At 36.2% G+C, this 16,535-nt stretch overlaps 1 protein-coding gene across 3 annotated transcripts in view; it reads left to right on the top strand.

Moving 5' to 3' along the window:
• LOC128733081 (uncharacterized) overlaps window positions 1–16,535 on the top strand; it is a 74,819-nt gene that overhangs the window by 32,230 nt on the left and 26,054 nt on the right. For all 3 annotated transcript variants that reach the window (XM_053826682.1, XM_053826680.1, XM_053826683.1), the window contains 3 exons: window positions 4,547–4,930; window positions 11,594–11,794; window positions 11,913–12,032. In XM_053826682.1, the coding sequence (XP_053682657.1) occupies window positions 4,588–4,930; window positions 11,594–11,794; window positions 11,913–12,032 (664 nt within the window). In that variant the 5' untranslated portion in view covers window positions 4,547–4,587. The remainder of the gene's footprint in view (window positions 1–4,546; window positions 4,931–11,593; window positions 11,795–11,912; window positions 12,033–16,535) is intronic.

Here is a 16,535-nt window from a genome sequence, read left to right as displayed (position 1 = left end):
ACACTCGATCCTATGTAACTCTGATCAGTCACGTCAGTTTATGCGGAAAACCGTGTTCTTGCATTATCTTCCGTGTAGGTAGTCTCGATCGACTGTATCGTATGCTGCTTTAAAAACAATAAAGATGTGGTTGGTGGATAGATTATACTCCCGACCAGAGCTGCCACAAATACAGATATTTGTGCATGCATAAATTTGGGACCCATCAATTATTTCAGATGCTGTGATTTCTTGCTCTACTAATGTTCCTGAATTTTAAAGTACTCCATAAACTATTTATGTTATTTTAAAGATTAGATCGAGAAAATAAAATACGGAGGAAACGGTAGGGTCCCAAATTTATGCATGCACAAATATCTGTATTTATGGTAGCTCGGCTCCCGACATCTGATATGTCTGATCTGTCGAATGGTAAAAATATGATCCTTAGTTGCCCGAGCCCCATGAAGCCTGTGTGGTAATTCCCTACGAGCACCCAGTACCACACGCTGTATCTAGGAGAGAACTTTGAGATGGCTTTACCAGTGTTATGCCTCTTCCAAGCAGCACACATTTGGCACTTTTAGTTGCACCAACTCATTTATGACTAAAATTGGACATATATTGGATGCCACAACTTATTTGCAACAACTATACTCCCAAGCAACAATGTGAGTTTTATTGTACTTTTATCGTGGTTTTCAAGACTAATTTTGGTCTTAAATGCCATCATAAGAGCGTAATAAAACCCACATTGCTGCTTGGGCTGCCAGGGTTCCTTCCATCTGTTCCTCCGGTAGCTTCTCCTCCTCCCAAATCTTTGAGATAACCCAGTATAGAGCCTTTGCCAGCGTTTCATGGCCATATTTATAAAGCTATGCCGGGAGATGGTCCTTACCTGCGGCTTTAATGTTCTTCAACAACTCGATTTCTTAATTTATTGCTTTTTGGAGATCAGGTGCTTGAACATCTTCCATAGACTCTCCCAGGTTGACTTCCGCTCCGCCTCCCTTTGTAACTTCGCCATTAAGGTGTTCATCGAAGAACTGTCTCCATCTGAAGACCACCTCGCGGTCGCTTGTGATTAGATACCCTACCTCGTCCCTATCACATGTAAGATTTCGGTGTGTAATATCATAACTACAAAGCTGTTGATATTCGTTTGGTTTTTGCACGAGAAAAATAAGGTAAAATAATTCCTTATTTTAGGGACATACACACTTAGATTTTATCACCGAGCACGGTAAAATAAATTGCCGAGATCCCAACAGCTGAGATCTCGGTGAAAATCTCGGTAAAACATTGAAACACCGAAATCTTGGAAATCCAAAACATCAAACAACTGTCAAACTTTACCGACAATCTCGGTATTATTTTTCCAAGATATCCGGTAATCAATACTGAAACTCGGCTGAAATTGCCTAATATTCGTAAAGCGATACCGACCCAAATTGTAAAACTTTAACGAGATTTTCTGTAAAACACTAGCTGAAAATGCCGAACTACGGTATTAATATGCTGAAAACTCGGTATTTTTAATAAGTTTATGAAAATCAATAAAATTTTGAATAAAACTATCATAATTAACCTTTTTTTATTATAAACAATTATTGTTTAACAGTTTAACACTGTAATAGTATAGTTGATAGTATAAACTATTGAAATATAACGGCACAGTTAATACGTAGAACCACGTAGACCGAGCAAATTTTTCATCTGTAGTGGTTAATTTGCCTACTGAAAAAATTGTTGCTCTGATAAACACAAAGAATTGCTTGTCTTTGGGCATGCAGTTGGTGGCAAATACATCGTAATCGTAACATTCGCATACTCTAAGAAAGCCTACTACTACATGGCAGCCAACGGGGATGTTGTATTCTTTCCATGAGATGACGCATTGGCCTCCACACTGCAACATCTCACCACGAATTATTAGCACTGGATTCACGTTATGGGTTGGGAGGGAATCGTCAACCTAGAGAAATGTTTTTCATATTTTATCTTCCAAAATTCAGTACAGTAATTAAAAAAACTTACTCCAATCCATTGCACCAACCCGTTCAAAGGATTTTCCTGTGTTGCGGCTGCATCACGCGTGCGCTTACAGCCTCTGGTAGGGTTCTTAGACCGAATGATAGCCAGGAATCGAAAAAAATCTGCAAGAATTTATGCGTTAAGTTAAAACATTCACACATTCATAAACATTCCATTTACCATCCGAAATTTCTTTGAAGAGATGCCGATACGCGGTTAGAATTTTCTCCTGCCAGATCCGCCATTGATCTATAAATACTGTCGTACACTTGTGTATTTGATGAAAATCGCTGTCAATCTATGAAAAAAATCATCCATTTTCACAATTTTAATTTCACCGGTAACGAAACTGCTGTCGATCGCGCACAGTTAATTTTTGACATTGCTTTCCGAAATCTCGGTAAAACAGTTTGTGGCTTTTTTCAGTAACATTTTACGAAATTTCGTTAAAACGATATTGAAGTACCTAGATTCGGTACTTTATTTTACTGAGCTCGGGGGTTTACTGTTTTACTGATCTTCTCGGCAAATAAGATTGCAGTTTCTCGGTAAATAAGCTTCATTTCCGATATCTCAGTAAAATAATATTCCAAGTAACGGTAAAACGAGAAATGTTTACCGATATCACGGAAAACAGACCTATTTTTGTGTAGTTCGGTATTTTACTTTATCGAGATTTTATTTTGGAATTAAGTGTGTATACACTGAATTTTTTCCGGTTTTCAATTTCCACTGGTGAAAATTTCTGGAAGAGCCTGGTCCCATAGACACTTCCTCTAGCTACGTCAATGCTTTCAGTAAGTTTAAAATAGTCTGTTATACTAGTTTGCGTTTGTTCCTTCGTAGTCTGCGTTTTGATGGTGCTCGCATGCATTTTTTGTCGCTTCCTGTTCATTCTTCCCAGTTAGCTTCGAGTTTGGTCTTCGAGTCTAACAGTTGTCGTATGTTCGAATCTCGGCTGAGCCGTGCTGCTAGAGTTAGTAGTATCATTGCACTAGCCTCGTAATAGTCCTGTACTCTTTTTAGGATGTTGTCAAAAATCCCGTATCTACCCGTATCTAACTGGAGTTGCAACTACCTTGCACAATAGTTTAAGGGGGCATAGTACCTTTTAAGCCATATTTTTTGCCTTATTTCAACTATTTTTTTCTCAATAACGCGAAAGGCCAATTGAATTGAATTACTATTTACAATTTTGTTTTCATATGGAAACCTCTACCTTCCTCCCTTGCGGCTCCTTGAACATGATCATTCGGAAAAAAAACATGATTTGCGGTACCATGGATTGGCACTGGGGGGCTTGAAAAATTCCAAAATTACATGAAAGTACATTAAATTATCTCGTGTTTGACCCATCCTTTTTTAAAATTCGAACGCATAACAAAACGGCGGACATTCCAACATAAAAGTAAGGATTTTTGTCGAAAAAATTGACTTTAAACATTTTTAAAAAATACAAAACTTGCAATATCGAAAAAAGGATGGATCAAACACTAGATAATTTTGTTGGCTTTAAAACAAAAAAAAAAGAATCAAAAGAATTGCTTGAGCCGTTATCGAGATATTTATGGTACCGACTTTCAAAACCTGGTTTCGAGAAAAAAGGCGTTGAAGTTTTTATTCGCTGTGTAATCGCTCCATACATGCGCGGTACAAATAGCTGTAACTTTGTCAATTTTTGGAATTCATCCAAACGACTTCAAACACATATGGTCAAAGTGTTAATCTTTCGAAATAATGAATAAAAAAAAAATCGGTTTTTAAACGTTGAAAAGGTACTATGCCCCCTTAATTTATTCCGATACTGTAAGAAACTGTGAACTGGTAGCAAAAAGTGTGCTCATTTGGCTACCAACCGGGTAACATTCCCATAGCGCCGTAAATACAAAAGATAAAACTATACTTTCTTCAGCAATATTTTAGATAATAATTAACTCTACAAATTCCCTTTATAGTACTCTTTCGAATTCTGTTTCGTTGAGGCGCTGTAGTCAAATGAGCATCTACTTTGCAAAAAACCGAAAATGAAGCCTGCAATTTTTAATGTGTCAGGCTCATAAAAAGCAAAGCAAAGCCTAGGTGCTGCATTCCGTTATCGAAACTTGACCTTCTGTTTTTTTATACGACAGACTTCGCAGCCAGCTGTTAGAGTGCAGGACAATTGCATGGCCAGTTGCTACGATCCTATTGATTCTAACAGCCTTTCCCATTCGAGATTAGAACACACGACAATTGGCTTATTAGGCCAGCGTCATACCTCGAAACCAACTGGGAGGTAACAGGCTCATACAGAGTTCAAAATGAGTTATCTATAACCATTTTCTTGTAAATCCAACTTGAAACATAATCGATTTTTGTTGTTCAACGGTTTTATGAAAGAAGATTGCTGTATATGTCGTCGTTTGTTGATGTGAACATTTACCGCTTCTGAATTTGTCATGTAAACTCTTCGTGACAGACTACCATTACCTATTCCTAAACTATCATGAAATTCAGTTTTAATATTACCCCCTTTTTCGCTTTTTTATTGCAGATATATAGATAAAACATATCCCTGATCCTTACTACTCAGTGATGGAATCGCTAGCACCAACAAGAAACATGCCACCCCCTCCTCCTCCACCAAAACCGCACAAGTCACCTACGTTGAATGGATCTAGTGAAGGACATATATACCAAAACAACAACAACGAACCGATTGAGAATGGAGCTAGAAGCGTTTCCACAATTCCTTTCGGTGTCAGTAGTCCACTGCTTCCACCTGAGGATGAACAAGTAGTGATGACTCCGCGAGGAAAGACCGCTAACTCGACAGTTTTACTTATTGAGCGCAAGCTGGTGCAGCAAATCGGCGAGAGAACACACGTAGCAGGTGGTGACCATCGAGGTATCATCATAAATAAAGATGCTAATACAGGTGAGTGAGGTAACGATTTTCTCCAAAAGACAATCAGAATTGTGGCCCAAATAGTATTATAATTTAACAAAAAAAAATTAAGCGACATTGTCAAAAGATACACTTCTAACAAATAACATGTTCTGTACTTTTTATGACGGAGTAAATGTGTTTTTGTGAAGCACTGGGAGAAATGATATGTAAACTGTGAAAAATAATTATCTTCCTCATAAAAAGTACAAAGTAACTTGGCCAGTATACTGCCCATAAAAGCATAACTGTCCCATATGGAAAAACGTGAAGGGTAGGAAAATGAGATTGAAAGTGAGTGGCTGATTTATAGATTGTGCATCATGATACAAGAATTATTTTACTTTATTCGAAGGATACATTACGTTACACTAATAATTTAACTATCCACATAAATTTTGTTGTAAAATTAAACATCAATGTATTTTTTCTCAAAATTTCGAAGATAGGACAATTCTGCTTTTATTTCAAAGCGCAAGTTGCTAAATAAAAGTATGTCTGTACTATATTTTTTTTAAACTTTTGTCGGTACATAGTGCAAGATAGTTCCTACGCCAAAGCATGCGCTACAGAAACGCTCCTATAATATTCCAGGATCTTAAGGCCGTGATTAAAGTAGCCAAGTAAGCCGTCGCGGTCCTGGACATAAAGTCGTCGATCATTTTCGAACCAGTGATGCTGGCTTCGTAATATACAATTTATAAATCCTAACCAATGCTATATCCCGAAGATATTCGAAGGATAATATTCAAAAAGGGCAGCTGCGCTGTTAAGTACAGCAGCAAACTAGACGAAGTTCGAATTTCGAACTTCAAGTATGCGCTGCTGTTGAAGAAACAGCATAAGTTTTTGTTTTGAAAACTTTTTAATCGAAATAAAAAATTAGCATAAAATCAAAGAGAAAAGCTGCTCTATTAAATATTTTTCTCCCCGTCAACACCGAAGAAAATTGTGTCTGTGAGAGCTTTATCGATTAACACGTTGAAAATCGTGGTCGAACATTGACATAAACTTGGAAACAAATATTATTGTCATATTTCAGTTTTTATCGTATTCAATAAAGGTGGAAATTGAAAGAATATTGTTTTATCAAAGTTATAATGCCTTATGATTACCTCAACTGGTAGAAAAAAAAACCTGATTTAATCCACCTAGTAGTGAAAGGAACCTTTGTTATACGGTCTTATTTGCTATTTGAGCTATTGGTTAACGTTGCGTAGTGCGCTGGTTTACATAAAATTTTTGGAAATTGAATAAGTTTACAAAGTTTGAACAAAATTGTAGCACTTATAAATTTTGATAGATCCCTTTTTTCATGAAATTGCTGAGCAAGTATAAGTAAGTTGTTACTAAATTGAGTAGGTGCAAGTAAAAATAAGTTGTAAGATGAAATATTATTCTTTAACATATACATTGCGTAGTAAAGGTCTAGTTTATTGGTTTTTGAACTATACACAATTTCCTGTAATGCCATTCTATTTGATTCACATCAATAAAGTGTTCTTGAATAAATTTATTCAATTTGTATTAACCTTCAGATTCTGACGCTGTTGTATTTTGTACAACACGTGTTGGTTTTTGAATGCCATATTGTTATAAACTTACTACATATAATCTTCAAACTTGTTATGAACAAAATATCATAATTAAAAAAATAATACTTTAAATTGATGGAAAAATAGATCAGCATAAGCTGACATCACAGAAACGAAGCAAGTATCATGTGAGGTGTACTGCGGCCCCAACTGTAATTTTCTCTCGTTTCTTCATATGGGAAAATGGTGTCTATTTGCAGCAAAACTATCAGCAAATGTAAAATGTTTAAAATGTATCCGTCTGTTGGTATTCGAGTAATTCGGGGTCAAAATTAGCGTATTTTTTTATAATCAAAGTGCTGCAGTTCCTAAACAAGCAAACATAGAGGCAAGGGGTTTCCAACAGCAATGATTACTACGCACCTTTGTAAAAAATTACTTTTGATTACTTTACTGATTACCTCGGATTACCAGTAATCAATCTCTTGTGATTACTATAAATTAATCATGATTCCCAATAATTACTTAAGATCATTGATTACTATACTGATTACCGTTGATTACCTAATTAATTCGTAAATGATTACAAAAGTAATCTCTGATTACTACGCACTTATACGCCTTACTGGAAACCCCTTGCATAGAGGTATACTATATTCGGCAAAGTTGTGTTTTTACCTTTGTTTACTATTTGTACAACTTTGTAATACATGAAAAATTATACAAAAAGTAGAAAAAAAGCTAAAATAGAAAAACTGATTTTACAAACTCATATACAATAAACAAGATTTTTCTATCTTCACCGAAGAGATAGAAGTTTACTATCTTCAGCAAGATTTCTTGCAATAATTTGCAGAACACATCATTGTGTTATATTGAAACTGTAGCAATTTTTTTTATTTCACTTTTAGGGGGATTAATTAAAATTTAAATTCTACTAGACGATAGAGCTTTATATTTCAAGAAACTCTTCCAAAGATTGGGCTATTGTGCGCGCGAGTAACCGTGTTACAAAAGTGGGCGCAAGTATTCGAGGATTAATATCTTTTGACCTGCAAAACCAATTCTTTTGAAACTTTATAGATATAATTGTAGCATACAATACAATAATTTGTACTAGATAAATTATCTTAGATGAAATCGTTATAAATTATTGTAAATTTTAATGTGTTGTATACGATATATCATATTTCAAATTAAACGTCCAATCAAAAAACAAATCAATAGTGATCTATCCGGCTATATTACTTTTCAAATGAGATTAATAGCGCATAAATCGGGTCGGCCATCTCTGAGAAACAGGCGATAATTATTACCTTGTCAAAACACGTTTTTAAGCATAACTTTTAAACTACTTGTTTTTTTGCAATAAAACTTCTTGAAAAATTTAGCGTTAACAAAAGCTTTCATTTAATACTAAGATCGTTGAAATCGGTCATGTGGTTCCGGAGAAAATCATGTCACGTTATTTTTACATTTTTACTTATAACTTTTAAACGAAATGTCGGACCCCGAAACAATTCAGTAGTGATATACTAGACAATAATACCTTTCAAAAAAAGTAATAGCGAACAAATCGGTACAGCCATCTCCGAGAAACAGGCGATAGAAAAGTTGCACCCCGCACATACATATTTGAACAGCATTTTTGACATTTCCCTATTACATCGCACGTTTTCTTTCCGTACATTCCTTTAGTTTTACCGTGAACACGCAGAAAGAAAACGTGCGATGTATTAGGGAAATGTCAAAAATGCTGTTCGAATATTACGAACACGTCCGCCATTATGGATCGTAAAAAGCTGGATAGAATGAAATGTCGTTTTGGGCAATGTTGCAGAAAATTGAGATTATTTTATGTAGGGTCTTTTTCTAATTCCCGTCGTAATAAGTAAAGTCATTCTAATTTTCATCATTTGCTGGATAAATTTAATGAATACTCCAAAAGTTCTTGTGCTGATTTGACTAAAACACACTTACCTTCGGATCCGTGAACTTTGAAATCACTGAAAAGCGACTATTAAAGCATATTATTGAAATTACGAAACTGACTTTCTAAAATACGTCGTACCGTTTTAAAATCCGTCCATCAACATTTTTCATCGTCCAAACTTAAAATCACAACAATGTTTACGAAGCTAACACGCATATATTTGTGTATGACGGCATGACAAATGTTATTCTACAACATTTCTGCAGGTCAGGCAAGTTTTCCTGGCTGTAGAAGAACGACAATGCCTTGCGTGAGTTATTTTCATTTATGAATGACGGAAATTAAAACGATTAGTCGACATTGTCTTCTTCGTCGCATAAGAAAACGTAGGAAATTTGGCTGGTAGGACTTCTTTAATGATAAAAAGCATTTAAATAGATCTCAGCTCACTTTGATTGATCGCGTATGATAGACAACTAATTAAAATATTAGGGAATAACTAGTTTTTCATTGTGTGTCATAAAAATGCTGATAATTTTTATAATTTGTGTTGGATAGGACGGGAATAGGCAATTACGACGATGTAGCACCATACCCTACCATCATTTTCAGTTAAAAATAAGGATAGAAATGATTTTTTTCAACACTGTGACAGATACTTAACGATTAATAAAGTTTGTACAAATTTGAAAAAAAGTTTATGTCGCCCCCCCCCTTCAAAAATTTTCGAAATGTGATGGGGCAAAAAAATAAAGTGCTATATTTTTATGTTGCATTCTTTGGTGAAAAGCAGATTTTGTACAGTTTAACGAGTTTACATCTATAAATTATTCAATATGTGCAAAGTTTAAGCAATTATCCCCTTAGTATTGATCAACTTTCTTTCACCAACTCTAGTATGGTTCCAACTACAAGTTACAGGCGACTATTTTGCGTTCGTTCATTCGTTCCATTTTAATTAAACTTGTTTTAAAAGAACCGAATTAGATTGAGACAAAAATCCATCAAACAATATCTAAGTGAAATTCGGTACCGCTTTTGACGGAGAAATTCCGAATTGCAGTTGGATTATTTTTTTCCGTTATAGGTACTAGATAAGATAGAAACACGACAAATTAGACACTCCGGAATATCAGCTATTGGTGCTTGAGGAGCTCCAAATTGGTCGTTTTATTCAGTAAAGTGTCCAAGTACGTACACTAATTTTAGATGTTAGGAACGTAAAACACAGAAATATAGTTCTTTACCATGAATTGGATGCATGCAGGGAGGATGTCACTGAACTGTTCGAAACTTGAAATTTACGAAACGGTTTGCATCCTTAATATACAAAGCTGAACACGTTATTGTTGGAGAACAAGCATCAACAGAGGAATGAATGGCCTGATATTCATGACTAAAAGGCTGACCTAGAAATAAGCGGTTTCAAACGTGAATAGTTTCAGAGATTTGTTTACTTAAAACATGTTGGTAGCATAGTATATGCGTTTCAAGTAGAAAAGTAGTAAGGACCTAAACTGCCATTTTCACACTAAGATCAAACTGGTTCATCTCTACCAGGATCCTTACGTTATGTGTTTGAGTCGAAAAATATCGAAGTTTGGTTCGGATTGAACTAAAATTTAAGTACTGTACAAAATATCTGTATTAAATTTTTGATAATATGGAAAAATATACGCTGGTTCCTTCTCTTTTCTTTAGTTTTGATAATTGACAAGAGTGCATGAACCGATTCAACCATCTCGCAGAAACAGACGACTAAAGTTTAGCATCACACACAAACAGACACATTGCTCAATTCGTCGAACTCTATTGATTGGTATATGACACTTGGCCCCCTTGGTCTTGGTTTTATTTCACGTTCTTCGACCAATTTCAAAACTTTTAACATATATGTACCTAGTTTCATTGTGTCCTGTCCATGTAACGCTAACATACAATCTGTTGTATGCAAGCGACTTTTCGAAACATGCCTGTTGAACAGAAAACACTTTCTGTGGTATTCGAAACATGTACTTAGATAAGTTAAGATAACGCAACCAGTAGGTGGGTGGATAAACTCGGCAATACCATAATACTCCAACGAGTAAGGTTGAACCAGAATACTTGATTAAAATAATATTTGAAACTAAACGTATGATTTGGCGCCTGGAAGTTCAAGGCGTAGACAGCACTAGCATCAAACAATGTTGGTGCGAAAGAGAAAGATGGTATTTTGAAAATCTGGAATCTAAATAGGGTAGATGTTCTAGTAATGGAGGGATTATGTCGGAGGATAGTGTGGAAAGACAATTTAAACGTTCAATTTATCATTTTCCAATTGAACTAAATGATAATATGGTGCACCATAATGTTGGCTTTAAATACATACCAAAATTATACCATTCTGCTGGTTGATATATCAAAAATATTGCTTTTCCTGACATTAGTATGTGCTCCTAAAGTAGTGGTAATGTCCCTATAATAGTGGAAAATTTGCCTATAATAGTGGAATGTTGTTTACCGCCTTAGTAACGCTTGCAATGAGCCTGGCAGCAGGTGGATAACAACGTAGGCTTGGTAAAATGTTGTGGTTTGTTACGAATTTCTTAGGCAATTGCACTTTATTGGTCTGCTCAAAAGGAATTTGTTAATTTATGATCCAACATCTTAAATTTTAACTGTGTATCTTAGATAAAACTGTTAACAAATATATATTTAACAATAGAAAACTGAAATTATCTCGAAATCAGCCACAATTATGATATATTTCGAATTTCCACCACAACTGGTACTACCACAACTACTGGAGCAACTACCCTAGTCTAATCAAAGTGCATTCTGATTTAACGATTTGCCTCGCATTCTTTTTCTTTCTCGTGCGTTGCTTGGTCTTAACTTGTTGGTCAATGGAGGCTCATGACGCATGTAGCAATATTACCAAAGCACGTAAGCAATAAATATCACTGTTTTGATCATGCAACAATTATTTCAAAATACCCTTTCCAGGGTTAATAAACTTTTCTCGTCGTATATATTATTTCGGTAATTGTGGAGCAAGTTCCTCTTTAATCGGTCAGTTTTCAACTGGTTGCCGCATCTAATAACCCAATTCAGTGAAATTTATCCTTGTTATTCCTTCTTTCTCTCAATACGACTGGATCCTACAATTTACAATAGAAAATTAAAATATTTCTACATTTTTAGATCACAGGCTAGAGCGCAGCCCACCACAGCTGAGTTTAGAATTTCGCGTGTTTCTAGTCAGTGCCAACACAGGTCAACATTCACAAGAATCGCGAAAAATACGCTTCTGGTTTCGTAACTGGCTCCAAGATGGTGATATACAAGCGCACGTGGCACAGGATTTCTTTCGTGAATTAGTTAGTCCTAAAGAATTTCCTCGAGGTAATTTAAAATGAAATCATATACCTATTTATGCTGTACTTCATAGCAGTGAAGACAATTTTCAGCTGCATTGAAGATTATCTTTTATTAGTGGCTACTAAAATATTCTCGTTTTCAGATTATGTTGGATTCATCAAGAAAATTATGAAGCAACTCCAAAAGGGGTACAACGAAATCCAAGCTATTGAGGTGGAACTCAGGATTCTTGAACAAACGTCTGCACCCCCTTCTCGTCCACGTAAGAATAATGCTACTTCCTTGATATAACACTTGTTTCATCAACAGCTTTTCGTTTGGTATTCTATTCTTAAATGTTAAATCTGAAGCTCGCCCTGGTCATGTAATATTCTGTTATGGAAATTGCAACAAAAATCTACAGTCTAATAATAACTGTGCCAAAACTCCAAACTCTATCGGTGGAGGCAAACCAAATGATAGTGGTGATGGTGGTGATGGTAGCATACATGCTTCTCCTATTCCGCTGCCTGCAGAAAACCCTAGTGGTGAGGTCATGATGAAATCACTTTGGCTCGAGATGTATAACAGCAATCTAACCAGTGTGCAGCGTGAAATTGACGTGCGCTCCTAGAGCTTGATAACCAAACAAACTAACCTCATTTGCTGTGCTTATTCCATTTCTGTTTGTAGTTCGTCTTTTTTTGTTAGCTGTGCTTGTCCATAATTATTTATCAAATTCCGTCTTCTATAATAAAACAATATTTGAAATAAATTAAAACAAATAGTTTTCACAGTTGTTAAAAATTACTCAGCAGTGTTTGCTATGCTCAGTGTTTCCATTTGAATAACACTGCTCGGTAATAGAACTCATCATATTGAGGTATAGAATCATCAAGCGAAAATCACGAACTGTGTAAACACTCCCTGAATGATTTCTAACTTCTCATGAGTGGCAAAGAGTGCATGCAACTAGCATGTTTCTAGCAGCATCGTGTAAGGTTCTCTAAACGAGCAGAGCCTAGATGCTACATTCAGAATTCGAAACTTTACCTCCAGTTTTTATTCGATAGACTTTACCGCCAGCTGCTATTGTACAGTACAATTGCGGGGCTAGTAGTGCTACGATCCTATTGACTCTACCACCGTCTTCCCATCCGAGATATGAACATGTAAAAAATGACTTATTAGGCCTTTGTCACTTTGTCATAACTTAAGGCCAATAGAATGCTGTTATTCTTTGTCAAAACTGTCCTGCCATACTAGTATAGCACTAAATACATCAAAACCAGTAAAGGACTTTTGCGATAATCAAACTACTATTGTTCTAGTCTTGACCTGCTTTACCTGCAGTCACCTATATTTTATTCTCACAGTATTTAGGGCTTTTGAATATCTATACCTATAAAAAAGGATTTCTGTCTGTCTGTCTGTCCTTATGTTCCTTATAAAATCGAAAACTACTAATCCGATCGGCGTGAAAATTTGCATATAGGGGTTTTTGGGGCCAGGGAAGGTTCTTATGATGGTTAGATACCCTTCCTCCCACTAAGAGGGGGGGCTTCCATACAAATGAAACACAAATTTCTGCATAACTCGAGAATTAATCAAGCAAATGGAACAAAATTTTACATGTGGGTGTTTTTGGAGACAAGAATTTTTTCTATGGTGCATTGAGATCCCTCCCAACTTTAGGAGGGGGGCTCCTATACAAATAAAATACAAATTTCCTCATAACTCGAAAACTAATTAATCAAATGGAACCATATTTGGCATATGGGTGTTTTTGGAGGCATGATTTTTTTCTATGATGAATTGAGACCCCTTACCTTTTTAGGAGGGGAGCCTCCCATACAAATGAAATACAAATTTCCTTATAACTCGAGAACTAATCAAGCCAATGGAACCAAATTTAGCGTGTGGGTATTTTTGCAGGCATTTTTTTTTCTATGGTGAATTGAGACCCCTCTCCTCTTTAGAAGGGGAATAATGACCCCTCTCCCTTTTTAGGAGGGGGCCTCCCATTCAAATGAAATACAAATTTCCTCATAACTCGAAAAGTAATCAAGCAAATGGAACCAAATATGGCATGTGGGGGTTTTGGAGGCAGAAATTTTTTTAATGGTGGTTTGAGACCCCTCACCCCTGTGGAAGGGGGATAATGACTATCATACAAATAAAACAGAGATTTTTGCGTAACTTAAAAACTAATCGAACTCGAGAAATTTTAGACTCTTTCATAAAACATTAATCAATAACAAGACCACCAAAAACTATCAATAGTAACATTAGATGTATCAGCGCGAGACCGCACCACAGGCCGCGAGTGTTGCCGGCGACCTGCCGTCGGAAGCGCTGGTCACTGCGGGGGCAGCCCCTCGTAGAGATCACCTCTATCTAGGTTTATTTATTTTCCTAGATCTACTGACCTCTATTACTTTCCTTCAGTTGGAACCCCTGCGAAAAGATACCGTAAAACGGGGCGAATAGAAACAGTGAGGTAAATAGAAGCAAAACTTTCCACAGTTAGAAATGTCATTGCTAGTCTAAGATTTTCTTTAAAAAGTATGCAAACATATTTTTTCTGTTAATTTGAAACTAAACAAATTTCACCAACATATTTTTGGATTTCGAAAATTGCCGAAATTTTTGGGACGATTTAAAAAAATTAAGCTTCATGTTTCAAGTGTTTATTAGTGTGCAAAAACTTTAATTGTAAAAACCATTATATTACCTTCAAAATTTCTTCACGTGATTTATTTGGTGTGAAATAAGTTTAGCTCATGTTCTACACTGAAATTACGTATGTTCGTCAGCTATTTGTCTTCTTACTTATATACTTATATTTTATTAAAAAACTTAATTCGCACTCTAGCGGGGCGAATAGAAACAAGATCCTTGCTAAATTTGTTTTGCGGAAAGTAACTGAAAATGATGAGTAATGGCACTCTTTTGATGTAATTGACGTCAAAAATGGTTCTCGTATATTTTCTGCTAAGCTTTTGTCAGTAGTTACAAATCAAAGGGTCAAAAGTGTTATCCAAAACATCCGAACTCGCAAATTCAGGTCTTTTTAGTTTTTTAGACAAAAAAAATCTTGATAAGCCAAGCGGCTTAGCAAAATTACATCAGCCCCTCAGTGATTCACAGGCATCCAAAAAAGCGAATTTGGGAACCGCCTTGAAATTCCAAGGCGAAAAAATAAAGGCGAAAAAATCATAGAGCAACAAACGAAGATATTATTGCTACCAGGACTAAGCTGTACACAAATTTAACGAAAGCGCAAGCTTTTCTAGAAAAAATCCCTAAGAATCCTGAGGAGATAGAAATTGTTGATGCAGAATTAATTTCGTCTAAGAAAATTGCCAGAGCATATCTGTTTTTCCAAAATACCCCGCACAAAATAAATTAATTAGGATTATTCTCGTTTCTGGCATCTACAGATGTTTTAGTGGTTATTTCTCTACATCAAATTGATAAATTTTAATCAACGAATTAATATAATGTTCGTTTGTTTACATTAAAACAAAAAAAGCATGGATTTCTAAAGTACGTTTCTATGTTCTATGTATGTTCTGTAGTAAAATCAAGCCATTCGATGTCAAGTGACTTTAGTATGGCTTTATTCTCAGGCCCCTCATTTACCCTCCCTTCATGCTGTTTTCTATATTTACCCACTGAAGCCTATTGACACTGCAAAAGTCCCTTCTGTATAGTTAAGTGAACTTGTCAGAGGAACGAATGAATCCTCGCCAGGGACGGCTATAATATGGGATAGTACTGGCAGCAAGGAATAAGTGGGTAAAGTAGATCAAGCTTTGAAGGAAGGGCAAACCCCAATACACACAAGCACGCATAAAATTTAATAAGCATATCGCTCATTTAATAGCGATTATAGCAAAAAGCAAGTCATACAGGTTGTACAGTAAACACCCGGGCGATATCAGAATAGCTCAATTATACTGGTCGCAGTGATGAGTCCACACAGGAAAAAAAAAACAAAAATACTGATTTTTTCAATAATTTTCGACTGGTAAGTTCCTTTACAAATTCCTATTATTCTTGGTACACGCATGAAATAAATGCCGTCAACGCGGATTGCCCAACAAGAGGCTTTAGAGTAAAGTGACCAGATTTTTGAATGAATGCGGGGCATATTGAATGGAATGGGTTATTTGCTAAATCGGTTCGGTAGTAAAGATGGGATCATTTAGGGATTGGGCAATTCATTTTGGCGATAGCGGTGCTCCCAGTGGCCGTGAATGCTAGCTTTTGGTAGCGTTGTGTTATTTGTAAACAATTATGCTCGGTATATATTTTTCGCAGTTTTATGGCAACATGGTTTCGAGATATTCATCATGTAGGAGGAGAAATGAAAGTAATTACGTGCGGTCACCTGCAGAATCCATCAGCGTAGGCTCGGGAGCTGGCGGGACTGACGGATTATCCTAAAAGAGCTATGGTATGAGTAATTGAAGGATGCAAGGAAACTCTCGTTAACTGCGGTTGAGGGTCATTCGGAAAGTCAAGGTTGATCTCAGCATCACGGTTTGTGCTTTAGCGAAAAAACTGAATACTGACCGCTGTACTGTACGGCGAATCCGTCTCAAAATGGCTACAAGTGTTACCGAGCAAGTGGGGATCCCAACAAAAACCTCAAACAATAAACAAAGGCTAGAATCCAGTCACGTGGGCCGTGCGGTCGGGTGGTGACGAAACGCGATGCATGTGTCTGACTCGATGATGAATAAGCTTCGGAGAAGGCCGATTTCAGCCAAAGTCCAGG

This window comes from Sabethes cyaneus, chromosome 1 (genome assembly GCF_943734655.1).
Source record: "Sabethes cyaneus chromosome 1, idSabCyanKW18_F2, whole genome shotgun sequence".
In the NCBI taxonomy this organism is placed as follows: Eukaryota; Metazoa; Arthropoda; class Insecta; order Diptera; family Culicidae; genus Sabethes; species Sabethes cyaneus.
Note: the sequence above shows the minus strand (reverse complement) of the source record. Positions and strands in the feature narration are given on the sequence as shown.